The 27,834-nt window shown below is 57.3% G+C and overlaps 1 protein-coding gene across 1 annotated transcript in view; it reads right to left on the bottom strand.

Annotated features, from left to right (window-relative positions):
* The window catches only part of ITPR3 (inositol 1,4,5-trisphosphate receptor type 3), a gene marked incomplete at its 5' end in the record, with an annotated part of 56,603 nt that overhangs the window by 9,193 nt on the left and 19,576 nt on the right, over positions 1–27,834 (bottom strand). Inside the window, 35 exons of the mRNA XM_081247371.1 lie at positions 480–566; positions 656–757; positions 880–975; positions 1,457–1,567; positions 1,713–1,913; positions 2,107–2,291; positions 2,457–2,631; positions 3,839–4,008; positions 4,116–4,206; positions 4,336–4,444; positions 4,597–4,745; positions 5,288–5,478; positions 6,021–6,141; positions 7,786–7,911; positions 8,023–8,148; positions 8,399–8,650; positions 9,714–9,914; positions 9,997–10,119; positions 10,906–11,031; positions 11,418–11,492; positions 11,568–11,732; positions 12,715–12,880; positions 14,105–14,162; positions 14,685–14,814; positions 16,730–16,929; positions 17,599–17,740; positions 18,253–18,397; positions 18,485–18,736; positions 19,659–19,841; positions 20,232–20,351; positions 20,895–21,067; positions 23,631–23,792; positions 25,534–25,675; positions 26,295–26,455; positions 26,548–26,647. Of these exons, the coding sequence (XP_081103497.1) occupies positions 480–566; positions 656–757; positions 880–975; positions 1,457–1,567; positions 1,713–1,913; positions 2,107–2,291; positions 2,457–2,631; positions 3,839–4,008; positions 4,116–4,206; positions 4,336–4,444; positions 4,597–4,745; positions 5,288–5,478; positions 6,021–6,141; positions 7,786–7,911; positions 8,023–8,148; positions 8,399–8,650; positions 9,714–9,914; positions 9,997–10,119; positions 10,906–11,031; positions 11,418–11,492; positions 11,568–11,732; positions 12,715–12,880; positions 14,105–14,162; positions 14,685–14,814; positions 16,730–16,929; positions 17,599–17,740; positions 18,253–18,397; positions 18,485–18,736; positions 19,659–19,841; positions 20,232–20,351; positions 20,895–21,067; positions 23,631–23,792; positions 25,534–25,675; positions 26,295–26,455; positions 26,548–26,647 (5,116 nt within the window). The remainder of the gene's footprint in view (positions 1–479; positions 567–655; positions 758–879; positions 976–1,456; positions 1,568–1,712; positions 1,914–2,106; positions 2,292–2,456; positions 2,632–3,838; positions 4,009–4,115; positions 4,207–4,335; positions 4,445–4,596; positions 4,746–5,287; positions 5,479–6,020; positions 6,142–7,785; positions 7,912–8,022; positions 8,149–8,398; positions 8,651–9,713; positions 9,915–9,996; positions 10,120–10,905; positions 11,032–11,417; positions 11,493–11,567; positions 11,733–12,714; positions 12,881–14,104; positions 14,163–14,684; positions 14,815–16,729; positions 16,930–17,598; positions 17,741–18,252; positions 18,398–18,484; positions 18,737–19,658; positions 19,842–20,231; positions 20,352–20,894; positions 21,068–23,630; positions 23,793–25,533; positions 25,676–26,294; positions 26,456–26,547; positions 26,648–27,834) is intronic.

Below are 27,834 nucleotides of genomic sequence, written 5' to 3'. Positions count from 1 at the left end.
GGCCCAGCTCTGAACTACACCCCACTGAGTGACCCCCAACTAGACCAGACCCAGCCCCGAAGTGGGAGACAATCCTATAGGACAGTCAGCACCCTCCACAGTCCTGCCCAGGTGCACCCCTAGGTCCTGCTCCAGGTGCCAGACGCCCCAAACCCACACAGCAACCTTGCTCCCACTCCTCTGTCCGGGTGACATCCCTGGACCGGCTCCCACCGGTCCTCAGCCCCGCCCCCCAATTCTGAGCTGGCTCTTTACTCAGGTTCAAGCCAAGGCCTTGGGCCACAGGTCTGCCCTAAGTTCCTGGCCCCGCCCCCAGCCACATCCCAGACTCCAGCCAGGATATGAGGTCTCAGCTCTGCCCTCAGCCCCGCCCCCGAGCCATAGTCACGCCCTCCAACTATCCCATCCAATCTCCCACCCAACCCCGCCCCTAGATCTAAGCCCCGCCCCACGCCCAGCCCTATCCTCTGGGCCCCCACCATGGAAGAGATGCCCTCGGCCTCCTCCTCTTGGATGCGCCTCACGGGCTTCAGCAGGTGCTGCAGCTGCTTGTTGTGCCTGGAGAGCTGAGTGAGATGGCAGCGGAGAGTCACTGGGTCGTGGTCGCCGGTGGGGGCGTGGCCGCTAGGGCGGGGCCGTGGGGTGGGGCCGGTACCTGCAGCGCCAGGATGTAGATGTTGTGGCCCACTTCACGAGGGCTCACGTCCGAGTTCTCACGCTCCTCCTCCTGCAGGTAGGCCTTCTTGATGACGTCCACCTGCCGGGGCAGGGGCTGCTGAATGCCCTCTTCCTGGGGCGTAGGGCGGGCTGGGCTCTGATCCCCAGCCCCGCACACCCCACCTGGTCCGCCTCCCCACCTGACCCCCAGCCCAGCCTCACCAGCTCCTGGGGCCGCAGGCTGATGAGGATGCGCTCGGCGTTTTCACTGTCGTGCCGGCTCTCCATCAGAGCCAGGAGCAGCTTGGAGGCATTGTCCTGGGGGAGAGGAGGGAGGGACAGGCCACAGTCTGAGGGCCCCCGCCACCCCCTCCACTGACTACTCCGTAACAGCCTCTCTTGGCCCGTAAGTCCCGTGGCCTTCTTGTTCCCCACTTACCCCCAGGGCTTGCTGTGAGAAGGGTGCTGCGTATCCGGTCCACCCACAGGCCACCTTCCCCCACCCTGTGCACCCCCCAAACAGCAGACACGGACACAGGAGGCCCTCGGATAAACCCAGAACATGTCTGCTTCTAGAGCAAGTGTACATCCAACACGTTTGCTCACACATGCACTTGTGTGTACAAACATGCACACATCACACACCTGCACATCACCCATGCTTGCACACACGATGCCCACACCGCGCGCACACACACACACACACACAATGCTAACATCACACACACCAGCATGTACACTCAACATATACATCACATGCACACCCACGCATGCTCACGTGGGCTGCCAAGGGCCCTACCTTGAGTTGCAGCACCAGGTCCATACGGTACTTGCACAGGGGACTGATGTCATTGAGAATCAGCGCGGTGATGATGTCTATGCCATTGGACTCGTGCGTCACGATGCAGGTCTGGCGGGAGGCAGGGGTGGGGGGTGACACGGGGCCTGGGCCCCCTCAGAATCGTGGCAGCTCAAGGGGCCACGGTCTGTCCCCTGCCCGGCCTGCTCCATCCTCCCCCATGTCCACGCTGCCATGCGCCGCTCCGACGGCTCACCTGGTTCTCGTGGCAGGGGCCCTGGCAATACTCGGTGAGGGTCTCCAGGGTCTGGATGACGAGGCCCACGTTGTCCTCGTTGATGTAGAGCCCCAGCAGCCCCAGACCGCCCGTGGTGCTGCCGCACATGATGTCCAAGAACTGCAGAGTCTCGCACACCAGGTTGTAGTTGGTCTTGTTGTTCTGGCAGCGCAGGAAGTTCTGAAGAGCACAGGGGGGGGGGGCGGCGTGGCACCGCTGCAGCAGGGAGGGAGGGGCCGGCCTGGGGACCGCGATGCTGCAGGCTGCAGGGGTGGGGGCCTCACCGGCCTCAGAGCAGTGGTGCCCAGGCCAGATGCGGGGCACAGAGTATGGGCGGGGTCGGGAGGCGGGGTCAGGTGGGGCAGGGCCTCACCTGCAGGTCCCGGTTGTGGTTCTCGCACAGCAGCTGCAGAAAGCGCAGGATGGGCTGCATGATGAGCACGGACGTGCCCATCTCGTTGCTCTGCACGCGCTCGCCCACCTCATGCCCCTGGCGCAGGCTGGGCCCCAGCGAATAGCGGGATGAGGAGCTGGGCATCCAGAAGGAGGCCACGCGGCCTGCAGGGTGAGGCCTGGTTAGGCTGGGGCTGCTGGGAGCAGCCAGACCCTCACCCTCACCCTCCGTTCCCACCCTCAGTCCCCAGCCTGCCCACCTTGCCTTGTGCCCACGTCCTCATCCCTGGGGCCCGTGACCCCACTCACCCTGCACCCTCTGAGCCTGACCTTTGGCGGCGGGGTCTGCTGGCTCCCGGTCCTCACGCGGCTGGCTGCCCAGGTCGCTCATGTTGACGGCCACTGTGGACTTGGTCTCCTGCTGGGCCCGCTTCATGCGGTCGTGCAGCACCTTGAAGAAGCGCTCTGACTTCTTGTCGCTCGTCATCAGGTTGTAGAAGGATTTCTGCGGGTGGCCAGTGAGACGGGGGGCAGCCTCAGCGCCAGGCCTGGCTCTAAGCAGCCCTCGGTGAGAGCCGGGGGGCTCCATGCTGTGCTTCAGGGACAAGGTGGTGGAGACAGAGACGCCCCTGTGCCCTGCGCCTAAGGCTGGGGTGGGGGGCAGTCAGGACCAGCAGAGGTGGAGGAGGAAGGGCCAGTGCCAGTGATGCTGGAGGCCTGCACTAGCTTCCTACCCACCTGCATCTGCCCTTGACCTTCCGTCAGTTCCCCACACAGCAGCTAGAGGGGTCTCTCTGAAGTCTAAGTCACGTCCCTTCTCTGCTCAAAACCCTGAATCTTCCCCCAGGGGCAGGCCTGGGCCCACGGTGCCCACAAGGCCTCGTGATGGCCTGCCACCCCCCTGACCCCAGCTCCTCCCATTCACCCCTCCTCCACCCCCTCCAACCACATCAGCCATTTCCCCTTCACGGCCTTCTGCTGCCCGCTCTGCCCCGGGCGCCCTGCCCCACTTCACGTGCTCACTTCTGGGTCCTCATTCAAACGGTCCCCTCTCAGGGGTCTTCCCATCACTCCTTCTGAGATACCCCTGGCCCAGAACTCCTGAAGCCCCCTGCCTGAATTATCACCAACCAGCATGCTCTCCGTATTACGCAGGGACTGCAGTTCGGGACTGTTGTCCCCACTAGGATACGAGTACCAAGAGAACATGGGTTTTGTCCCTTTCCTTCACTGCTGAATCCTTAGCGCCTAGAACACTGCCAGGCACACAGAAGGCACTCACTAAATGCAGACTTACGGGAAGAATGAATGAGTGAATAAATAAATGAGTGGAGATAAAATAATCAGAGAGGGCTTTTGGAGATAGTAGCCCTTTACTTGGACACCAAAGGCTGAGGATGTGGAAGAGGAGGGAGGAGACCTGAGCAGAGGCTGAGAGGCAAGAATGGTGGACTAATAGGGGGCGGGATGGTGGGCGACAGGCCCAGGCCCGGCTGGAGCAGGGCGGGGGTGTGGGATAGAAAAGGGCCACGTGACACGGGGGCAGATATGGGAGGGCAGAGCCTCCCGCGAGTAGCCGGACTTGCACTGGCCGCCAGCACCCAGCCCTGCAGCCCCACCCCCATGGCCCAGGGACTGGCACACTGTCCCCCTCCTGAGCAGGGGGCACCACCCAAGGAGGTGAGCCCCTGGAGCCCCGCCCCCCTCCACACCTGGATCTCGGTGTTGCCACCGTCCAGCAGGCGGATGGCCAGGCCAATGCTCTCCTGGAAGATCTTCTCGTTCTTGGTGCTAGTGATGAGGTCACACACCAGCTTGGTGGCCCCCTCCTTGTCCAGCCGGCACTGGGTGGCTGCGATCGCTGACCAGTCTTGGTCCAGGCCTGGAGTGGGCAAACTCGCCTAAGGGGGAGCAGGTGGAGGGAGGGGAAGGAAGGGCCCAGAGCGAATGGGCCTCCCGGAGGCACAGCAGGGGAGACGCGGTACTGACCGGTGCCCACGGGGTCTGGGAGGTCCCCCCGCGAGCTGGACTTCCGGTTCTGGAGGTAGTTTTGCAGCAGCATTTTGCGCAGCTGGTTGCCCTGCAGGGAAGGGAGCAAGGCCTACAGCAGCCCGTTTCACCCTCTACCCCCCAGCCCAGCGGTCCTGGTCCTGAGCCCCTGGACCTCGTGGCCAGGCCCACCCGGCATCCAGCCGACCTGGGCACTCACCCGGTCCCCGTACTTGGTCTTCTTAAGCAGCATTTGCTGCAGCGTCCTCAGCACCTTGACACACAGCTTCTCCTCCGACTCCATGAGGTCCTTGGTGTGCTGGATCAGCCTGGCCGGCGGGGAAGGAGGGCACACTTGGGGTGGACCCCTCCCCCCTCCAGCTGCTGTTCCTGACCACGGCCCTCTGACCCCATGGGCTTTCCCCGTCCTGGGCCGCTGTGTCCCTGCCGCCCCCATGCCCCGGCCCCGCATCCCACTCACTTGGACAGGAAGCCTCCACTCTCACAGCGCTGGTGGGCCTCAGTGCCCTCCAGGAAGAGCAACTCGGGCCAGTGCAGGACGTCCACCAGCACGGATAGCTCGGCCTGCACTAGGGGCTTCAGCCGCTCCTCCAGGGCTGTGATGATGTCCTGGGGTGGGTGGCGTGGGGAGGGCAGGGTCACCGCTGGGCGAGGGGCAGGCCACCCAGGCCCAAGGGATGACCAGGGCGTGACTGCCGTTGCCCCCACCCCAACGCCAAAGCGCCCCACGGACTGGCCTGTGCCTGTCTGAGGGGCCCTGGGCCCACGGAGCCACCCAGGACAGAGCATGATGTCTGTCTGCTCAGAGCCCCTGGGCATACCCTGGCTTCCCTCCCAGCCCCTTCTCTAGCTCTGTGTGACCTTGGGCAAACCCTTTGCCCCCTCTGGGCCTCGATTTTCTGCCACATGGGGATAGTAACTCACCATACCCCCTCTAGAGGCCAGTGAGACAGTGGACAGAGTGTGTTCTCTAAACACGAAGGTGCTGTTGGGAGCGAGGGGTGTACCGGCCCCCTTCACGAGCACCAGCCCTGGAATGGTGCCCCTCAGTCCCCTGCCCCTAGCAGCCCCCAGGAGTGGACGGGCTGACCAGCCCCTTCCCAGAGAGCGTGGGCAGCACAGGGAGGGACACTCCCCAGCCCCACGCCCACCTGCAGCTTCTCGATGATGTTCTTGTAGTCCCACTGGTTGGGGGTGGGTGTGACACGGGGGAAGGCCCGCGGGGCCGTCTTGTAGTTGGAAACGTTCCGCTGGGCGGCAGCTGCACAGCTGGCACCACTGCTGAGCAGCGAGCTGATGTGGGCATCCAGGTCCATGGGCAGCAAGATGGCCCGGCCCTTGGCTGAGGGGAGAGGGGACGGGGCGCTGGTGGGGGGTGAGGGCTCAGCCAGAGGGGCCAGGCTCAGCGTCTGTCGCACTGGGGGACAGGGCCTGGGGTGCAGGGGCCCCCACCCTGGCCCCCACTTGAAATGAGGTGCCCTCTTCCCTTTTTAGGGTAAAAAGAGGGAACTTTTGCCTCTTCGTTTCCACCCTGGCTCCACTCTGACCCCTCCCCCCTCCACTCTCCCGCCTCCCCTCTCCCCTTCCCTAACTCTCCCTAACAATCTACAGCCTCCCTCCTGCCTGAGACCATTTGTAAGCCCAAGAAACTCTGCTCGGGGGAGGTCACCCAGCACTCTCCTCCGGGAAACTGCCTCAGAGGAGAAAACAGCCTTTTCTCAATTGCCAAGACGCCAGTGAGACACCAAGAAGGACTTACTGAGCACCACCTAGGAGCAGCTGATGGGCGAGCTTCGGGATAAGGTGTTTACTGTGAGGGCAGGCATCCCGAGGGAGGAGAGAGAAGGGGAGGGGAGGGGCTGGCCAGCGCCCCGGCACACTCACCCACCATGGCGAGGGTCCGGATGCAGGCCTCCACGGAACCCTTGTGCTGCTGCTGCAGCCACGGACACTCAAGCAGCCGTGTGGTGGACTGCAGCAGCTGCACCACGATCGTCTGGTGTGTCTGCAAGAGGCAACGTGCCTGCTGCCACAGCCCGGCCCACACTCCACCCTGGGCGGCCCCAGGCCGGCGACCAGAGCCTACTGAGTCTGGGCGTGGGCGGAGGGATAAGGCCTCCAACAGCTACCATGGGCTTTTGTGCCGGTTGGAAAAAGGCACCCCCTTTCCTCTCAGCAGTGCACAACCTGCGCAACTATACATGGCAGCCCTGTGAGAACTCCCCGAGGTCCAAGCCTGGGGCTTATAACCCTATTGCTGACCCTTTTCTTCCTTTAAAAAAATTTCAAATAAATTAATATTGTGGAAAGGGGATATATTTACATGGTTCAAAAACCAAAAGGTTATAACAAAGAATATACTTCAAGAAGTCTTGGGGGCTTCCCTGGTGGTGCAGTGGTAAAGAATCTGCCTTACAATGCAGGGGACTCAGGTTCGATCCCTGGTCAGGGAACTAAGATCCCACGTGCTTCAGGGCAACTAAGCCCGCGTGCCACAACTACTGAGCTCGTGTGCCTCAACTAGAGAGACTGCGTGCCACAAACTACAGGGCCCACGTGCTCTGGAACCTGCGCGCCACAACTAGAGAAGGGAAAACCTGCACTCTACAACTAGAGAGAAGCCCGCGCGCCACCACGAAAAATCCCACACGCCTCAAAGAAGATCCCGAGTGCCGCAACTAAGACCGAACACAGCCAAAAAATTAATTAATTAATTAATTAATTAATAATAAATAAATAAAATCTTAAAAAAAAAAAAGAAGTCTTGACCCCGTCACCCCCATTCTCCCATGCTCTAATGAGAGGTGGCTAATGAGAGGTGGGGAAAGCTGATACACATCACCGGAGTCCCAAAGGGGTCCCAGGGTCCAAACACATATGTGTCAAAACAAGCCCATCCTGGCTGGGAGGGTGGGACCCAGTGTTTTTTCGCTCAGAAGCACTATCCCCGCTCCACCCTCAGTCCCTCTACCTATAGGCAGCCCTTTGATTGGTTACTTGTGTGGCCTTTCAGTGTTTCTTTATGAATTAGGTGGTGTAGCAGGGTCCTTCCTCAAGGGAACCTGGGTCTCTTCCTTTCAAGGGGCTCTGAGCTGTGACCTGGCTCGAGTCTGGGAATTTGGGGATTGAGGGGCTGTGACTCTCAGGGATTCAAGTCCAACACCTGTTCACAGCCTAGAGCTCTTCTGCCTCTACAGATAAGAAAGGCTTTAAGAAGACTGTCTACCTCTTTCAGTTCTGGGGACACCACGACCAACTAGCCAACACTGATGATTCTGTGCATCAGATTCTCCTGCTTCGGCTCTGCTATCCACTGCAGTAATTGCCACACTCTGTCTTCAGTGCATAAGGGCTGCCAGGTGTCCCCGGCCACCCTGGGACCCATCATACCAAGTGAATTTAGGAATTCCTGTTCTATGGTAATTTCCCCTGTAATTCCCAACCCACGGAAACTGTGAGATAATAAACGTTTGTGGTTTTAAACTGCTATATTTGGGGATAATTTGCTACACAGCATTGATAACTAATACACGTTTATATTCTTCTGCTGTATCTTTATAAGCTACAAGCAAATATGAATATATGTATTCTGACTCCCGCCACCCCCACCCCCCCGCCCACACAGAAGCCGCCAGCAGCTGGAGCTCACCTGCAGGGAGGTGCTATTCTCAGAGAACGGGGAGCTGAAGAAGGCGTTGATTGTGTCCAGCACGACGGTCAGCACATACTTCTCCAGGGTGGGGTCAGACAGGCGCTTCTCACGCTTACTGCAGACCTGGGGTAGGAGAGACTGATGCCTGGGGGCCCCTCCACTCCCACCCCCTGGAAGACCGCTGCACCCCCCGCCATGGTCTGCCTGCCAGCCCACACCCCGACAGGCACGGACCCGAGCCATGTCCAGGGTGAAGTTCTCAAAAAGCGTCCAGATGTGGTTGCTGGTATAGATCTCCTTCATCTCCACCTCCGTGTCCACGTAGCAGTGGTTCACAAAGTTCACGTAGGCCATTTTCACCTGGGCAGGCGGGGCCGGGAGGTCAGGGCACGAGCCGGGTCTCCCTCTCTGCGCTTCCCTGATTCCTCCCGACCCTCCCTTTGCTCCTCTGCCCGAGTCCCCACCACCTCCCCACCTCCCAAGCCCTGTCCACTTCCCCCACTTTCCCTCCCTCCCTCCCCCTGCCCCACCCAGCAGGGCTGAGGGGCTGGCTCCCCACCCCCACACCCTCCCCCAGCCCCCGGGATCCCCATGTGCACACAGGCCCCACCTCGGTGATGCAGTCCTCGTGCGTCACCACAGACACCACATCCTCCAGGGGCAGCAGGGACGTGCACTTGATCTCGGTGTAGACGTTCTTGCCCTCGGCGCAGGCGGCCAGCAGGTCCACCAGGGAAATGTGGTACATGAGGGGGCTGTGGTCCTCCACGCCATCCCGGGCGGTCTTCATCATGTCCAGCAGGTGGGCCAGCGAGGCCTTGTCGTTGTAGAACACGACCACATCGTCACCTGCGTTGGTCAGCTGTGGGTGGGAAGGGGGCACATCAGACCCCCTCAGTCCAGCAGGCTCGGGGCCCCAGCCCTCTCCTGTGCTTCCCAGAGAGAGACTGGGACTCTGGGACTCTGACTCCAGCCCTCACCCGACACTCAGGAAAACCCTCCCCTGCTTGAGTTTCTGGGGTTCCCTGGCCCTTGGGGCCCCAGGCTGATGTCTCAGGCCCTCTGCTGTTAGCTAGGACACCGAACCCCAGACTCAGGAAGTCCCCCCTCCTCTAAGGAAAGAAATCCCACTTGGGCTTGTCTCAGAGGCGCCTCCTCCAGGAAGTCCTTTGCAATCCCACCCTCTCCCGGCTTACCCTCTCTCTCCCCTGTGCTCCCATAGCTGTAATTTAAACCCTCGAGGAGCATATACTGCATCCCTCTGGTGTCGACGATTAGGTTAGTCACGGTAATATAATAATAGCAATCAATAATTGACACTGCACAGCACGTCCAGACACGACGTCTCATTGATAAGTCCCTCGTCTCACTTGAGTGTTTGCTCTTTTCTCTCCCTGCTCCTTCCCACTCTGAGATGCTCCAGAGCAGAGAGCATGTCTGTTCCAGATTTAGATTCAGCCCTTCACCCCTCCACTTGTTTACTGAGTGCCTACTATGTGCCAGACCCTGGGGACCTAGCAATGAGCACAAAAGCTGTGATCCCTGTCCCCCTGGGCACGCTGCCCTCGGAGCTTTCATTTGACTGATTTCCCCCAGGGACACATGGTCCTTGGCACATAGCAGGTGCCTCATGATTTGTAAATAAATGACAATAAATGATAAATGAAGGAATGAGTGTTTGAGTTCTCTCAGGCCCGTTATCTGAGTTCTACAAGGCGCCTAATTTCTCCTGGGCCTTGCTTGAGTCCTGTTCGGCCGCAGCCCAAGTTCTGCTAGACCAGCCTCTGTGTCCTCAGTTCTCCCCCAAGTCCCCTCCACAGCCCAGCACCCCAGGGCCCCTCTATGACCCACTGTCTGACTCCTCCAAGTCTGGGTCCTGCCTGCCCGCTGCCCGAGCTCCCCGAGCACCCCTCGGCCGCCCTCACCTCTGTCATGATCATGTCCTGGCACTTCTTGACGTACTTGCCCTCGGCCTTGATGACGGTGTGCAGGAAGTCCAGGTACTGCACGTGGCGCCCGTGGGTGGCCAGCAGGTGCACGAAGTGCTGCAACACGGGCTCGCCGATCTCAGAGCACAGCTGATAGTTGTTCAGGAAGATGTGCTGCATGGTCTCCGCCTCCAGTAGCTGCAGGCGGGCAGGGCATCCGTCAGAGAGGGGGATCGCGCAGCCCAGCCCTGCCCTGGAGTCCCGGGCCCCGCGCCCTCACCCCTGGCGTGAGGAAGAGGTGCAGGTGCTTGTGCAGCAGGGCCTGGTTGCCGGTGTTCCCAGCGCAGAACTTCTGCAGGAACTGGTGTGTGTAGCGCAGGATCTCCATCATCTTGGCATCGCCCTGGACGCAGACAGGAGGGGAGAGGGTGCCGGGGCCGCCACAGTGTGAAGGCCAGGCTGGGTCTGGGGCCAGAGCGCAGATGGGTGTGGGGGTGGGTCAGGGCTCAAGATTGGGACCCCAAGGTGGCCAGGTTCAAGGTGGGTCAGGATATGGAAACGTGTGAGGGACTGAGGGTCAGAGGCTGAGATGAGGCCGGAGTCGGGGAGCAAAGCTAACGGGTCAGGGTCAGGTGAACACTGAGGGGGTGTCAGAGTCAAGAGTGGGGTGAAGCTGGAGAAATATCAAGATCAGTCAAGGGGAGGGGTCCATGGTTGAGATGAGGCTATGTCTGGAGTTACGGGCCAGGGTGGGCTTGGGGACAGTCAGGGTAAGAGGTCAGGGTGAGGCTAGGGTATAGAATCCAAGTCATGGGCCAAGGAGAGACTGGAGTCAGATTAGGGTTAACATAGGTCAGGGTAAGGAAGTTGAGGGTCAAAGGTTAAAATGATGCTGAGAGTATGAGGATTAGACCAGAGAGGGAAACAGAAGCTGGGGTCAGAGTCAAGAATCAGGGTGAGACTGGAGCCAATTCAAGGTCAAAGTGGATCAGGATGAGGGGTGGAAGGTCAAAGGTCAAGATGACACTAAGATTGGATTCAGGGGTCAAGGTATGTGGGGCAGGCCAAGGTAAAAGGTCAGGGTGAGGCCGGGTTAGGTCAGCATCAGGGGTTAGTGTGTGGTTTGGGTTGGGTCAGGGCTCAGGGTGAAGCTGCCCTGGGGAGTCAGAGGTCCGAAGTCGGGTGTCACCTTGTCATAGGGGATCTGCAGCAGGTCCAGCATGACCTTGTGGGCGTCCATGTTCTTGAGCAGCCGCTGCTGTTTCTTCCTCATCTGCTCCCCGACGCCACACATCTTGTTCAGCCGCTCCAGGATCTGGGGGAGGGGAGGGTGAGCCTAGGGCCCCTTCCCACTTCCTCAAGCTTCCCCTCTGCCCGACCCACCCCTCAGCTGACCACAGCCAAGCCCCAGCTCACACCGGGGACAGGAAGAGGGAAGGAGGCCACGGCCGCTGAATCAGATCCCTGCAGCAAGGCAGGAAAGAACTAACAGCCCGATTCCACCCATCAAAGCCAACAGAACAACATGACTGTGAAATGGAATTTCATTAAGTTCCTCCAGCTTTAAAATAATTCCATCTGGACCTTGGCAGAGTCATTTTCAACACTCAAGGAAAGCTGGAGGATATCTTCCAAGGCGGCGGGGAGCGGAGGCGGAAGAGGCCGGCCCGCAGACCCACGCCCGAGGACCCGGCCACTCACGCCCTTGACGATCTGGTAGTTCTCACTGCTCTTCTCCCCAGGCAGGTGCAGAAAGCCCTCCTCGTCCGCGGGCCGCTGGGGGCACAGGGAGCGGGGTCAGCCGGGCCCAGCCCTCGCGGGGGCCCTGCCCCCCTCCCGCACCCCACGCACCTCCTTCTTGTCTTTGGCGGCGCCTGCCTCCACCTCCTCGCCCTTGCCGCTGCCCTTCTTGTCCACCCACAGCTCCGACTTCTCCACCATGGTCCGCAGCCGGTCCAGCTCCGACTTGATCACCTTGTAGTTCTCCACGTCCTGGGCTGAGATCAGCAGCTGCACCTGAAGGTCAAGGACAGGCGTGCCTGGTGAGAGAGCATCCCCAGGTCCACTGCCTCATAGAGACTCCCGGCGCTGCGCTATCCCGGCCTCTCTGCTCCTGGCATCTCCACTCTACAACTGCTCCTCTCCACCGAGCCAGATCCTACTCAGAGTTTATGGCTCTGTTCTAAGTCCACTGCTTCCAGGAAGCCTTCCCTGATGGCCACAGGCTTCCCTGCACCCCCGGTCATGAGCTGCATCATCATCTGGCTTCAGTTATTCACGGACTCGTGTCACGTGCTGCTGTGGCCTGTCAGTTGTTCACGCAAAACCTGAACAGGGCAGGGCAAGGCATACTGACATCACTGAATGCTGGGAACTGAACCCTGACTCCGATCCCACCTTACCCGCTCTGGGTCAGTGGGTAAGGGAAGAAAGCTAAAGCCCCCTGGGCCTCAATTTCTCCCACCTGTAAAACAGGAATGAGAGTAGAAACCACACTGTCGGGGCTGCTTGGAGAATTCCACGAATGCAAGCCCAGCGCTCAGTGCCTGGTACACGGCGCTCACTCATTAAATACCATTCCCCTCTCACAGGGAGCGGTCGAGACCACATGACATCACAGTGACAAAGCCAGTCCCCTTGGTGAAGGCTGAGTGCGCACTAGGCATGATGCAAAGCACTTATTAGCAAAGGTGCACGTGACAGAGTGTGCAATCTGTAAAGTGCTGTCCACCTCATAAGACACGACAGGCCTGGAGCCAAGCTGAGAGGAGATTGAGGTGGCCAAGACGTAGCTCCCCCTTTAAGGAGCTCAGCAAGGCCAAACACCCCAGGGAGGCATCTCGAGCTGCCCCTGGGCTGTGAGCTGCTCCGTCCTGGCATCCCCCACTAGCGTCCAGTCTGTGGCCCGCCTGCTCGGTGCCTGCTGGCTCCCGAGAAGCCCCCTCGGGCCTTCCTCCCGCTCCCCAAGGGCCGGGCGCTCTGGCAGGGGAGCCAGCACCTGCTCGAAGGTGTGCATGGCCTCCTGGCGCTGGCTGAAGTGCTTGAAGAGCAGCTGCAGGGCCCCCGAGACCAGGGGCGCGTAGTCATGCATGGTGAGGTGGATGAGCACGCGCAGGAGCATGCGGCCACCCTCGTCGTCCACCTCCAGCATGCTGCTCGTCCTCCTGTGTGTGGGGGGGGAGGGTGATGGGGGGCATGGCCGGCGCCTTCCTGGGGCCCAGGGGTCAAGCAGGCTCCCTGCCACCCATTAGGTAGCCGTGGTGCCTCATGTCACGCTGGCTAAAAATATTGATATTTCCTCCTCACTTTGCAAACAGCTGCCAACCTAAGCACCCCAGGGATCCCTGTGTCCCCTGAGGTCCCACACAACACCCCTCGATTAAGCAGCTGAGGCAAGGACTCTTCACAGGGGACCCACAGACACCCCCAAGGGATCCGTGGCTAGAGGCTGGGGCTGTGACCAGAGGTGGGGGGAAACCTCCAACTTTCTTTTCACCAACTTCTCACCAAAATGTAGTTTCCTTCAGTGAGAAAAAATTAGAGGTACCTGTGACTTTGTCACCAATAAAAAAATCACAGATGTTTTCCCATCACCTAAGAGTTGCTATAGAAATTGCAAAATACTGTTTACAGTCATCACGACTTCAAAGTAGTGGTGCTAATTACACCCCAGGCACAGACTGTTATTTAATGTGCTAATAGAGGCACACATATGTACCTGTCACTTCACATGCTTTTTCTCCAGTATTTTGATAACTGCATCTCAGTGCCATTGGTTTCCTTTGTAATTTTGTGTGCACTATTTTATGAATTTAAAAACGCCATTCTGGGAATTCCCTGGTAGTCCAGTGGTTAGGACTCGGCACTTTCACTGCCGTGGGCCCGGATTCAATCCCTGGTCGGAAAATTAGGATCCCGCACGGCGCAGCCAAAAATAAAAATAAATAAAAAATAAAAACGCCATGCTGAGAAGGGAGCCAAAGTCTTCACCAGATGCCAAAGGCATGGCACAGAAATAGTTAAGAGCCCCCAGCTCCTGGGGTGACCCTCCCCACCCTGCTCCAGCCCTCTGAAGAGCAGGCTACCCTCCCTGCTGTGGGACACAGGGACATCCCTCCAGCTACCTGGCCCAAGTCCTGACACACAAAGGCACAACTGCCCTGAGGGGAGGCAGGGGGATGACCAGGATGACAGTGGGGCCCAAGTGGTCCTGATATCACTGGGCCTGGGCAGGTAAGGGAGGGTCAGAGCGCAAAGCCGGGGCACCCCGCCCCAGAGCCTGGTAAGGGTCTGCAGGAGGATTAACCGAGGGGGGAGGGGTCTCAAGCCTGTGTCGGCATCACCCACCCAACCCCATCCACAACCCCCAGCCTCAACCCTGGCCTCACCCCACTCCAAACATGGCCTCCGCCTGCTCCCCGATGCGGTCCAGGTTCATGTTGGCAGCTGTGGGGAGCAAGAGGGCGCAGATGAAGGCAAGTGGCTGGTCCATGTCCAGGAAAGATGGGGAGCACTGGGGAGAGGGGGCAGGGAGACGCCCAAACCACCCCCTCCCCACACTGGCTGGTTGGCAGCCCCTCTGCCTGCCTCTTCTGGTGGCAGAGGTGGAACCAACCAGGGCAGGGACCAGAGCAGCCACCCTGCCCTGCTGGGGCGAGCAGAGTTCTGGGCTGGGGGTGCTGGTCCGGCTCAGCCTCTGACCAACTGTGGCCTTGGGCAAGTCCCTGCCCCCCTGTGGGCCTCAGTTTCCCCATTTCGGAAATGGAGGGGATGACCCCTGCCCCGTGCCCTCATTGGGGCAATTAAATGAGACAATGGAGAGGAAAGGCCCTTGCAGACTGGGAAACAGGGGCAGGGCTGGGGAGCTGGCCCGAAGTGACCCCAGGCCGCAGCCCACTGCTGTGTACACCTGGGCAAGTCACACAGCCTTGGCATGAAGTCAGGGTGAAGGGAGGGGTGGGGGCTCACTGGCGGAGTCAAAGGCCGGGGCTGTGCCATCAGCCCCGTTGTCCTGCATGGGAAACACCTCCACAAACTCCTTCTTGAAGACGGACAGCAGGTATGAGATGCGGTAATCCAGGCGGACGTTCAGGATGAACTGGAGAAGGAGGAGAGGATGAGGTGAGGACCGGTCTGAGGTCAGGAGGCCAATCTCGCTCTAGGAAGAGTGAGGGGCCACCCCGAATGAGTTCCAGCACTCAGGAGGCTCAGCATGGCTGTTCAGGACCCTATGGGACAACACAAACAACAACATCAAGACTCCTCTCCCCAGGGGAGGCATGCTGGTGCAGCCACCGTGGAGAACAGTATGGCGGTTCCTCAGAAAACTAAAAATGGAGCTGCCGTATGATCCAGCAATCCCACTCCTGGCATATTATCTGGACAAAAATATAATTCAAAAAGACACCTGTACCCCTATGTTCATAGCAGTACTATTCACAACAGCCAAGACATGGAAACAACCTAAATGGCCATTGACAGAGGAATGGATAATGAAGATGTGGTACATATACACGATGGAATATAAGCCAGCCATTAAAAAGAACGAAATAATGCCATTTGCAGCAACATGGATGGACCAGGAGATTATCATACTAAGTGAAGTTAAGTCAAACAGAGGAAGACAAATACCATACAATATTACTTATATGTGGAATCTAAAATACAATACAAATAAACCTACCTACAAAACAGAAGCACACTCACAGACACAGAGAACAGACTTGTGGTTGCCAAGGGAAACGGGGGTGTGCGGGAGGGAAGGATTGGGAGTTTGGGATGAGCAGACATAAACTATTATATACAGGATGGATAAACAACAAGGTCCTACTGTTTAGCACAGGGAACTATATTCAGTACCCTGTGAAAAACCATAATAGAAAAGAATATTTAAAAAGAATGTGTATATATGTATAACTGAATCACTTGCTATACAGCAGAAATCTAACACAATGTTGTAAATCAACTATACTTCAATAACTCCTCTTCCCAGGGACGTCCAGGGCGCCCTCTCCCCAGCTCCTGCCTCAGTGATGGTGGATGGTACCTCCTCTCAGAATGAGGCAGAGACCCCCCACTCACAGCCCACTCAGTCCCTCTTTCCCAGGCTGGACGCTGACAGGGATGGGAAGGCAGCTCCCCAGGTCCAAAGGCCGACTCTTGTCCTCCTATCCTGCTCTGCCAAACAGACCCGGGGGTTCCTGGGAGTAGGAGGGAACCAAGGACTATGGGGGAGCAGGAGAGGTGGGGCTGGGGGTGAGGACACAGGGTTTGCAGACACCCTTGACTGGCCTCTATCCTCTGTCATCATGGGGCACAGAGCCTCTGGCCACACCCAGGACTCAGATCTGGAAGCCCCCAGCCCCCAGAATGAGTTAGAAGTCCCCTCTTCTGACTCCCCTAAACAGACCCGGCCCAGACTGGATCCCCAGGGACGTCACTGCATTACCCTTCCCATCCTCTGGTGGAAGCACAGCAAAAGCAAAGGGTCCTTATCCCTTCTCAGGACCCTATAAAGCCCCTTCCCCAAGTGCTGCTGAGGCACCTCAGACCCAGAAGACACCCAGAAGAAGGATGACTGTGTCCACCCCACCAGGAAACAAGCTCTCAGATCTCTAGCTCTGCTTCAAAACCTGTGTGACTGCGGAAAAGTCCCCTCCCCACTTTCCCTTCCCTCATCTGTACAATGAGGGGACAGCGCACACCAGAACCACTAGGAGGGCTTGTTACCGCACAGACAACAGGCCCCACTTCCAGTGTCTCTGATCCATAAGTCCCAGGTGGGGCCCAAGAACCTGCATTTCTAAGTTCCCAGGTGAGGCTGATGCTGCTGGTCGGAGGACCACACTTTGAGACCCACTGGGCTACCCACTGGGCTAGACGGCTCATTGTGGAGCCTCCCAGCACTAGATACTATGATCTGAGGGGGGTTCACCTCACCAACCTCCCCATACCTGCCCCCCGTTGTCCTGCCCTGTTCCTAACACCTCCCGCCATGCTCCTGGCCCAGCCACCTGCAAGATTTCCAGGATCTTCAGTTTGGTCTCCATCACCACAATGTCCTCATTCTCCTCAAACTTGCTTCTGTCCAGCGGCTCAGGGGCACCAGCACCGGGAGGCAGGCTGGGGGTGCCAAAGACAGACTGCTTGCGGTTCAGCACCATGGTGGACATAATGTGCCCCACTCCCTGGATGGACCGCCGCACATTCTTGCCTGCAGAGCGGGGAGCAGGAGGGGGTCACAGAGGACACACAGCAGGGGCACCTGGCCTGACTCTGTCTCTCTCAGCTGCAGGGCAGAGCCACCCTAAGGAAGGGGCAGGGCTTCCTCCACCCCAGGAAGACTTCCTGGGGGAGGTGAGTTTTCAGCCAAAGCTGGGAAAAGAAGGGAGGGCCAGGGCAAAGGTGAACTGTGTAGGGAGATCAGTGAGAATTCTCTTGTGGGAAATCACGAGAGCTGCTACAGAGCACGGGGGACTCAGGCGACACTGTGTGGAGAGCACTAAAGGCCAGGGGTCAGCCTCCGTGCACTTTTTGTTTGGATGAGTTTATGCCACCAGTGGGTGTCCCTGACAGCTGGGCTGTTTCCTCTTGATAGCAGGGTGTGTCCCCCCATCTCACTGGGTGCTCCCCCACAGGGCCTCATTATCTCCCTCAAGACCAGGCTATGTAGGAAGGCAACTCGCCCAGACTCCAGGGTCTCCACAGTGCCTGGGCAGGGGGCCTCTCTGGTCCAGCCAAGGCTGGAGGAGACTGGGACCTAAGACACTCACTGGCAGAAGAGCCAGGAGGCAGGATGCACAGGAAGGTCGATGGGAAAGGTAAGAGGAGACTGAGAAACGCTAGGGTGGGTAGCCGATGGCCCGGCGGAGCAAAGCCTCACCGCCTGGGTCCTCATAGACTTGCAGCATGGCCGGGGGGCCCTGCACGCAGTCGATGATGCCCAGCAGAGTGCGTGTGAGCCGCAGCAGCTCGCTGAAGCTGTAGAAGCCAAAGTAGATGAGGTTGTGCGCCAGGCTGACCACCTGCGGAGAGGGGGTGGGGCCGAGGTGAGTGTGGGTGGGGCCAAAGTGTGGTGGGTGGGGCCTCACGAAGGGCGTGGTCTTGTGGGGGTGGGGCCAGCCCAGGGAGAATAATGAGGGACAGATTCCTCGGGAAAGGCTCTAGGATGTCAGGGCTGCATGGACACAGAACCAAGGGTCCCAGACAAGGGCAGCCTGACCCAAGAGGGTTACCAGGGAAGAGAGGCCTGCAGAGGAGGCAACTGTGGGGAGGCCAGGGCAGAAACGCAAGAAGTGGCGAGTGGCTCCTGCCAGGGACCCGTGACCCAGCCCTGGGCTGATGTGGTGAGTGGACGAGGGGGAGGCAGCCCTCTCCGGGGCATCAGGAGAGAAGCCTCCCTCCCAGCAGTCTATGAGGTCTCCCTGCAGTGGCGGGGGCACTGAGGGAAGTGAGGTCGTATACCCCACACCCTACCCTGGGGAGTGACCAAGACCCAGGAGGGGGCAAGCCAGTGTGCTGCTGAGCCCCAGCCCACCTCAAAGGTGAGCTTGTTCTTCTCCTCATTGGCAAAGGGCACAGCCTCGCTGACCACGTTGTTGAGGTAGTCCTCCACGAACTCCATGGTGCTAGCAAACTTGTTCTTCTTGTCATCTCGGGAGGCGTTGAGGTTGGAATCATAGCTGGGGGTGGAGGCGGCGAGGCATGAGGGTCCCCTGAGATCCTCCCCCTCCAGCCGAACCCTGCCCACCCTCCTCCACCCAGCTCACTCCTTGATGGTGATAGCCGTGGGGATCTCAGTCCAGAGGCGGGCGAACTTGACGGGCGTGACCAGTTCCTGGGGGTCACGGTCCACGTGCACGTGCAGCATCAGGTGGCAGAAGGAGGCACGCAGGTCAAAGGGCAACATCTCGTCCGCCATGCACAGGAAGATCAGGTCAACGCCCAGCTGCTGAGAGATCTCATCGATGGCCAGGTACTGCCGGTCCAGGCACATGCGGGCAAAGAGCTTCAGCTGGTACCTGCGGGGCAGGGAGGACAGTGAGGACATGGCAGGTGGGCTCGCAAGGGCTGCTGGCACAGGCCTGGGCCTGCTGAGGACTTGAGAAAGTGGCAATGGGACTTAGGTTAAACCACGCACCAGCCACCGTAACAGGACACAATTCTGAGCAAGCCAAGTGGACAGAAACACAGTCTGGGATGGAATAATAGCAAACCTCCCCTCTTTGCTAAGGAGGAAGGTGCTTCTGGCTCAGCCAGGACAGGTCTTCATGGGAAGAGGGATGGTATGGAGAAAGGCTGGGAGGGGGAAGGGAGGAGAGCTCGGTAAGAGGAACCCTGCTCGGGCAGGGGGTTGAGGGCAAGACTGGGAGGCAGAGGAGGGGAGGGTGCAAGACCAGGGTGGAAGAGCTACAGAAATGAAGGCTGTAGGAAGCTTTGTTCTCCACTGGGTCATGCCCTCTGCCTCCTCCTCGGAGCCCTGCATTACCTACCCCAGGCTCCATGGCCAGGCAGCCTGGGTTTGGATCGTGGCTCCCTGCTTACGGCTGTGTCACCTTGGGCAAGTTCCTTTACCTCTCTGTGCCTGTCTCCCCAACTTTATAATGCGAGTAATGATAGTCTCTACTTCACAGGGTTGTCGTGAGGCTGAAATGAGTGATTGGGTGAGTGTTTTGACCAGTGCCCAGGAGACAGTGAGCCTTTGATGAGTGTTATCTAGTATTCTTATTTTTTAAATATGTATGTATGGAGACAGGTGTGAGTTTCCTTCAGGCCTCATCGCTGTGCTGAGCCTGGCCTCAGGCCACCCAGTGCTCCTCGGGCCGCCCAGTCACCCGTCACTTAGCCTTCCTGGTGAAGGCGGAGGCAGGAGCCCCCTCAAAGCTGCTGGGGCTCGTCCCGGGGCAGGGCCTGGCGAGGCCCCATGGGAGGACCATGAGGCACCTGTAGTAGCTGAGCACGTTCTCATCGTGGGCGTTGCCGGCCCGTGCCTCCTGGGCCAGCTGCCTGATGCTCTTCTCATGGTGCTCGTTGTTCTTGTCGGTCCACATGAGCCACACTTCCTCCTCTGAGTACTCGATGCTCAGGTACTCAAGGGACTGCGCCATCTCCTTCACGGGCCGAAGCCTGCAGAGCGACGGAACCCATCACAGGGAGCAGGGCCCAGAGCCCTCCCCGAGCACCCCTGGCCACACAGACCTCCCCCCCCAGAGCTGGGCTGAGGGCCAGTCAGGCTGCCTCCCCTGTGGGACCCACCTCCAGCTTGCGACCCCAGACAGACCATGAGCTTCTGGAAGGCAGGGGCCTTGGCTCGTTCTCCTGTGCCCCCATCCCCTTCCCCACACAGTGCCGGGCACCGAGCTGGCCACACAGCAGGTACTGGGTATCCGCAGAGAGCCTGCACGTTCTAGCGTGAACCCAGACAGGGTCCCAGCTCTAAGGCAGCGGGGGGTCCGGGCAGGGTGGAGCCCTGGGGGGGACGTGAGCTGCGGGTAGGAGACAGCGCAGCCAGCTCACTCGGTCTGGATGAGAATGTCACTGTTCTTGGGGTCCAGCACACACTTGCAGATGAGCTCCTGGGTGACGGGGATGGCGATGTGGTTGGACACACACAGGTCAGAGAGGTAGTCCAGGAACCTGGAGTGGTGACAGCAGGGGTGGGGTGAGGGACTCAGAGGTGGCCCCCCAGTGGGGACAAAGCCCACCCTCCTCCTTCCCCAGCTGGCAGCACCAGCTCCCTGGCACTTGGAGTTTGCTGCTCCTGCAACCTTCTCAAAGCTTGTAGATAGGGGTATGGACTCCCGGCTGCCTGGGGAGGGATGACCCACAGTCATCACCCTGGGGCTACATGGGAGTCCAGGGGGTCAGAGGAGAGGAGACACAAGGAAGGAGTGATATTCAAAATATTTAACTGGTCCAATGCAGGCACTGACTTGGCCGCTGGAGAAGGGTCTGGGGGCCTCCTGCTCTACCAGGAGTCAACCCCCTTGTTGCTAGGTTGGGCCAAATATGGGAGGGGACATAGGGAGGGGCTGGGGGGGCCAGGACCTCAGAGGGGTGGGAGTTTACCAACAAGTGCAGAAGGATTTCAATATTTAACAGCCAGCACCAGCAGCTTTCTTCCCCGGGCAGCAGTGGGAGGAGGGGAGGGGGGTGGTATGGTGGGGGAGGGGGGCCCACCTGGGTTCCCGGTTCTTCCGCACCAGGCTGACGAAGGTCTCCACCTCCGTCTTGGTGATGTGCTTCTCCAGGAGCTTGCGGTTGTTGTGCAGCAGGGCCGTGATGGTGTCTTCGGCCAGGATGTCGTAGCCAATCTGGGACTGCATCATCCCGAACTGCTTGGCAATGTGTTCCTGGGGGGCGGCCGGGCTGGGGGTCACAGGGAGCCCAGCTCTGCTCCAGAACACTGCTCCCAGGGCCCCAGACAAGGACCTGAGATCGGCAGGAGACCCCGACCCTAGGAAGCTAAGGGATCCAGAAGAGGATGCCAGCTCCGGGCAGAGGGTAGTTTTATGTAATATAGTTATTTAGCTCACCATCCATCTCCCTACCAGAGTGAAACCCCCATGAGGGAGGGACCCTGTCTGTTTGGCAGGGCCAGCTACATGATTGGTGGGGCCCAGTGAAAATGAAATAGTAGGACTCTTCCCAGAAATAAGCCCATACACCTACAGTCAATTACTCTTCAACAAAGGAGGCAAGAATGTACAATGGGAAAAAGAAGTCTCTTCAGCAAGTGGTGTTGGGAAAGTTGGACAGTACATATAAACCAATAAAGTTAGAACACACCCTCTCACCATACACAAAAATAAACTCAAAATGGCTTAAAGACTTAAATATAAGACATGACACCATAAAACTCCTGGAAGAGATCACAGGCAAAACATTCTGACATAAATCGTACCAATGTTTTCTTAGGTCAGTCTCCCAAGGCAAAAGAAATAAAAACAAAAATAAACAAATGGGACCTAATCAAACTTAAAGCTTTTGCACAGCAAAGGAAACCATAAACAAAACGAAAAGACAACCTACAGAATGGGAGAAAATATTTGCAAATGATGCGACTGACAAGGGCTTAATTTCCAAACTGCATGAACAGCTCATACAACCCAAAAACAAAAAAAAACCAACAACCCAATCAAAAAATGGGCAGAACACCTAAATAGACATTTCTCCAAAGAAGAAATACAGATGGCCAATAGGCATATGAAAAGATGCTCAACATCACTAATTATTAGAGAAATGCAAATCAAAACTACGAGGTACCGGGCTTCCCTGGTGGCGCAGTGGTTGAGAGTCCGCCTGCCGATGCAGGGGACATGGGTTTGTGCCCCGGTCCGGGAAGATCCCACATGCCGCGGAGCGGCTGGGCCCGTGAGCCATGGCCGCTGAGCCTGCACGTCCAGAGCCTGTACTCCGCAACGGGAGAGGCCACAACAGTGAGAGGCCAGCATACCGAAAAAAAAAAAAAACTACGAGGTACCACCTCACACCAGTCAGAATGGCCATCATTAAAAAGTCTAAAAATAACAAACGCTGGAGAGGGTGTGGAGAAAAGGGAACCCTCCTACACTGTTGGTGGGAATGTAAGTTGGTGCAGCCACTGTGGAGAATAGTATGGAGGTTCCTCAGAAAACTAAAAACAGAATTACCATATGATCCAGCAATCCCACTCCTAGGCATATATCCAGACAAAACTATAATTCAAAAAGATATGCTCACCGCTATGTTCACAGCAGCACTATTTACAATAGCCAAGACAAGGAAACAACCTAAATGTCCATCAACAGATGAAAGGATAAAGATGTCGTATATATATGCAATGGAATACTACTCAGCCATAAAAAGAATGAAATAATGCCATTTGCAGCAACATGGGTGCAACTAGAGATTATCATACTAAGTCAGAAAGAGAAAGACAAATATCATATGATATCACTTATATGTGGAATCTAAAATATGACACAAATGAACTTATCCATGAAACAGAAAGACTCACAGACATAGAGAACAGACTGGTGGTTGCCAAGGGGGAGGGGGTTGGGGAAGGGACGGAGTGGGAGGTTGGGGTTAGCAGATGTAAGCTTTTATATATAGAATGCATAAACAACAAGGTCCTACTGTAGAGCACAGAGAACTATATTCCATATCCTATGATAGGACTGCCCTGGTGGAACAGTGGTTAAGAACCCTCCTGCCAATGCAGGGGACACGGGTTCGAGCCCTGGTCCGGGAAGATCCCACATGCCGTGGAGCAACTAAGCCCGCATGCCACAACTACTGAAGCCCACGTGCCTAGAGCCCATGCTCCGCAACAAGAGAAGCCACCTCGATGAGAAGCCTGCGCACTGCAACGAAGAGTAGCCCCCGCTCGCCACAACTAGAGAAAGCCTGTGTGCAGCAACGAAGACCTAATGCAGCCAAAAATAAATAAATAAATAAATTTATTTAAAAAAAAAAATCCTATGAGAAACCATAATGGAAAAGACTATTAAAGAAAGAATGTATATATATGTATAACTGAATCACTTTGCTGTACAGTAGAAATTCATACAACATTGTAAATCAACTATATTTCAATAAATAAATAAATAAACTAGAGGTAATATTAAAAAAAAGAAGAAATAGCAGGACTCTTGTTCAAAAATTAAGAATTTCAAGACAGCCACAGTGGAGCATTAAACCCAGCACGAGGTCCCTCTAAGGATGGAGCCAGGTTGTGTGCTGTGAGGACGGCCCTACTATCTGGTTTGGTTCCCTGCAGCATCCTCATCCTTGGGGCCTGAGACGGCGCTTGGCACACCACGGGCGCGCCTTGGTGAATACGTGCTGAGTGAATGAGAGCAGGAGTGAGGGAGGGAGGGAGCCAGCCAACAGGTGAAGGGGCAGCAGAGTCCAGGGCGGCGGGCAGCCCACCTGGTTCTTGCGGTAGTCCTCCTGGGAATGGCGCAGCACACGGTAGCACAGGCGAAACATGTGCTGGTAGGGGGCGTTCTTCTGGTCCGACAGCTCCTCCAGCCGCACCAGGGGGCCCTCACCCCCCTTGTCACGGAACGGGGTCTTCAGAATGCCAAAGATCTAGGGGAGCAGGGAGAGTCAGGAGGGATCCCCACATCTGCCTGCACACCTAACTGTCCCAGGAATCCTAAGCCCCAAACAGACCCTGCCTGGAAGCCACCCTGACATTAACCCTGAGCTGATTCTAAGCTAGACCATGACCCCCGCCCACCCCTTACTCACTCCCCTCTCCTGGCTGGAATCCCAACGCTGGCCTCAGCCTGTGCCTCCCCAACGTGAATTCTAATCCCAACTCAGATCTTGGGCCTGGCTCAGCCTCTGGGGGAAGAGCTGAGGCTCACTGCAGCTCAGGGGTCTGAGGCTAAGAGAAAAGGCAGGCCAGGCCCGTGTGGCCAGAGCTTAAGAGACCAGACACAGGCCTGCCTTGTCCAAAAGGATGGATGTGGGGATGTAGGGTTACATAAAGCCAGGCTGGCAAAGTGGTAACGAGTGAATTCAGGCAGTGTTCATTGTACTATTCTTTCAATACTTTCTCAACGTTTGAAAATGTTCATAATAAAAATTTAGAAAAAATTTTTTAAAAAAAGCACAAGTTTGGGCTTCCCTGGTGGCGCAGTGGTTAAGAATATGCCCGCCAGTGCAGGGGACATGGGTTCGAGCCCTGGTCTGGAAAGATCCCACGTGCTGCGGAGCAGCTAAGCCCGTGCACCACAAACACCAAGCCTGCGTTCTAGAGCCTGCGAGCCACAACTACTGAGCCCGCGTGCCACAACTACCGAAGCCCGCGTGCCTAGAGCCCATGCTCCGCAGCAAGGGAAGCCACTGCAATGAGAAGCCCACTTACCGCAGCGAAGAGAAGCCCCCGCTCGCCACAACTAGACAAAGCCCATGCGCAGTAACAAAGACCCAACACAGCCAAAGATAAATAAATAAAATAAATAAGTTTATTAAGAAAAAAACAAGCTCAAGTTCTCAGCCTGATATCTGAGTGCAAATCCTGGCCCTGCTGCTTCCTAGCTATGGATTCTCGGTCAAGTTACTCCAACCTCTGCGTGCCTCAGTTTCCTCACGGGTAAAATGGGGATAATGATTAATAAATAAGCTCTCCCCAGGTTGAGAGGATCAAATGAGTCGATTCATGTAGGGCACTTAGGGCAGTGCCTGGTACACGGTAAGAGCTCAATAAATATTGCGGGTGTTTTTGTTTTTTTTTAAAGAGGTGATAAGATCAACCATACCTCCATTTTTTAAAAATAATAATAATAGGGCTTCCCTGGTAGCGCAGTGGTTGAGAGTTCGCCTGCCGATGCAGGGGACACGGGTTCGTGCCCCGGTCCAGGAGGATCCCACATGCCGTGGAGCGGCTGGGCCCGTGAGCCATGGCCGCTGAGCCTGCGCGTCCGGAGCCTGTGCTCCGCAATGGGAGAGGCCACAACAGTGAGAGGCCCGTGTACGGCAAAAAAAAAAAAAAAAAAAATATTATTATATTTTTTTAATTTTTACAAAGAATTGATGAGAAACATCAGGGAGACTGCAGCTCAGCTGGAGATGGGAAAAGGCAAGCTCACGTTCACAAGACGTCCTGTTCACAAAATTAAAAAAAAAAAGCAGGACTGGACTTCCCTGGCAGTCCAGCAGTTGGGACTCCGTGCTTCCAATGCTGGGGGCACAGGTTCAGTCTCTGGTCAGGGAACTAAGATCCCACATGCCACGCAGCCAAAAAAAAAAAAAAAGTGTCCTGTTCCCTGGTCACTGGCCTTTCCCCGAGGCCCGCCCACCCCCCATGCATGTGCACGGCCACCTGTTTGAGGATGTTCTGCTCTCTCATCAGCTTCTGCCGCTCCCGGTTGGGCTTGGTAACCATGATGTCCAGCACGTTCTGCCCGTTGTTGGGGACGTCGCTGACGAAGAACACCAGGTCCTCCAGCAGCTGGATAACAAATCTTCACGAAGGGACACCAGGGGTGACGAGTGTGAGGTGCCGACCTTGGGCACCCCCCAGGACCCCCGTCACATGCCCCCTGGGGCAACCAGCCCTTCCGCACACGCCAGCCCTGCTGTCACAGCACAGAGCCCATCATCTGCCTTCCATTTCTCTCCCAGCTTCACCCCGAACTGCTTTCCAAACACACCCCTCACCCCACCCACCCTGGATCCAAAGTGCCCTCTAGACAAAGAATCTCAGGATACTCCAATCTGGAAAGAACCAATAGGGAGGGCACAGGCAGGGTGTTTGATGTGAAGGGCTCTGCATTTCCATCCACCACTTACTAGCTGTGTGACCTTGGGCAAGTCTCTTAACCTCTCTGAGCCTCAATCCCACCATCAGTAAAACAGGGGTAATGATGGCTCCATCACAAGGCTAGTTCTTGGAGTATGTGAGCAGTAAGGCTGGGGCCCAAGGTCAGCCAGGGCCCCGCAGGGACCAGTCCCCACCTCTGTCACCGTGCCCCCACCGAGCCTATCCAGATTCTGCTTTGTGACTCCTTTGTTTGTGAAACACAGGCCCCAGGAGGACACAGGCTCTCAGGAAACCTCGGCAACCCTGCTCCTGAGGCCCACCTGCGGTCATTCTGGCTGATGAAGCCCTCGCTGAGTTTCTCCACGGCACTGGCCAGCATGGAGCTGGCGTCGTTGGCAAAGTCCAGGTCTCGGATCTCGGACACAGGAACCGACACGATGGCGAAGGCCTCCTTATCCTCCTTGGTGGGGCACGTGCCCAGCTGCAGGGACAGAGGTCAGCGGGGCACTCAAGGACCAGCCTGGGCCCCAGCCCAGCCCCCAGCCCAGCCCCCTAGCCCCGGTGGGCCCACACCATGAGCCGGATGGGCCGCTCCTCCTTGACATCAATGGGCACGTTGGTGCTCTGGATCCACGTGTTGGTGCAGAGGTGCCGCAGCCGGACATACGAGTTCCTGCAGGCAGGGGGGCGGACACAGCAGGGGGAGTGCACCACGGAGCGCGACCCGGCAGTCTGCCCGCTCTAACCCCTGGGGCTTCCCATCTTCCACCTGCCTCCACACCCAGCAGCCGTGGGACAGGGGCACGGGTCCCCTCCAGGTGAGGAGCCTGAGCCAGAGAAGAGAGACCAGCAACACGGCCCCCAGGCCCTGTACTACGTGCTGTGCTTTCCCAGGCCCACATGCCTTGCCCACTCTCCCCAGAACCAAGCTCTGAAAGCCCAGGCTTAATTACAAGCTCAGGACCCAAATTCATCGGGACAAATGAGGCTATTTAAACTATCCCATTTAGGGCTTCCCTGGTGGCGCAGCAGTTGAGAGTCTGCCTGCCGATGCAGGGGACACGGGTTCGTGCCCCGGTCCGGGAAGATCCCACATGCCGCGGAGCGGCTGGGCCCGTGAGCTGTGGCCGCTGAGCCTGCGCCTCCGGAGCCTGTGCTCCGCAACGGGAGAGGCCACAGCAGTGAGAGGCTAGTGTGCCGCAAAATAAATAATAAAAGTACTTTTAAACTATCCCATTTAGTGTCAACACGCATGCGTTTCACGGCGGAAATACTCATGTCTTTGATTATGAAATACAATTAACATTCAGAAATGAAAAATAATCTGAATCTCCAAATACATCTGGCCCCGAGTTTCCGATAAGGGATCGTGGGCCTACAGTGACTCAATTAATTCTCCCATCAGCCCTGCTGACAGGCAACTTGATAGTCTCACTTCACAGGTGAGGAAGTTGGGGCAAAGTGACAGAGTCAGCTGCCTGAGATCAGCCAGCCAGCCAATGCTAAAGCCTGCCTGACACCCAGGAAGTTTCTTGATGTTACATTTTAGAATCTCGGGGTTTGGGGGGGTCTTAAAAGTCAGGAGGTCCAGCCTTCGCACCCAATGCGCCCTGGACAAGCTGTCATGCCACCTGTGCCTGAGCCCCAGGCCAACTGGCTTTAAAGAACACTGGAGCAAAGGCATTTTGATAAAGAACTAGCACAAGGCGGCACCCAGGGTGCAGGGCCCAGGGCGGGGCACGTGGCAAACATTCAGTGGTGGTGAGCTGCCTACAGACGTCACAGCTGCATCCCCAGAGGGGAAATTCATGGCAGGTCCTGAGGCCAAAGAACCTCAGAAGGACAGAGGAGTGGGGGGCG

Source organism: Mesoplodon bidens (genome assembly GCF_964165515.1).
Source record: "Mesoplodon bidens genome assembly, chromosome: 10".
NCBI lineage: Eukaryota > Metazoa > Chordata > Mammalia > Artiodactyla > Ziphiidae > Mesoplodon > Mesoplodon bidens.
This window is presented reverse-complemented; position numbering and strand designations above follow the sequence as displayed.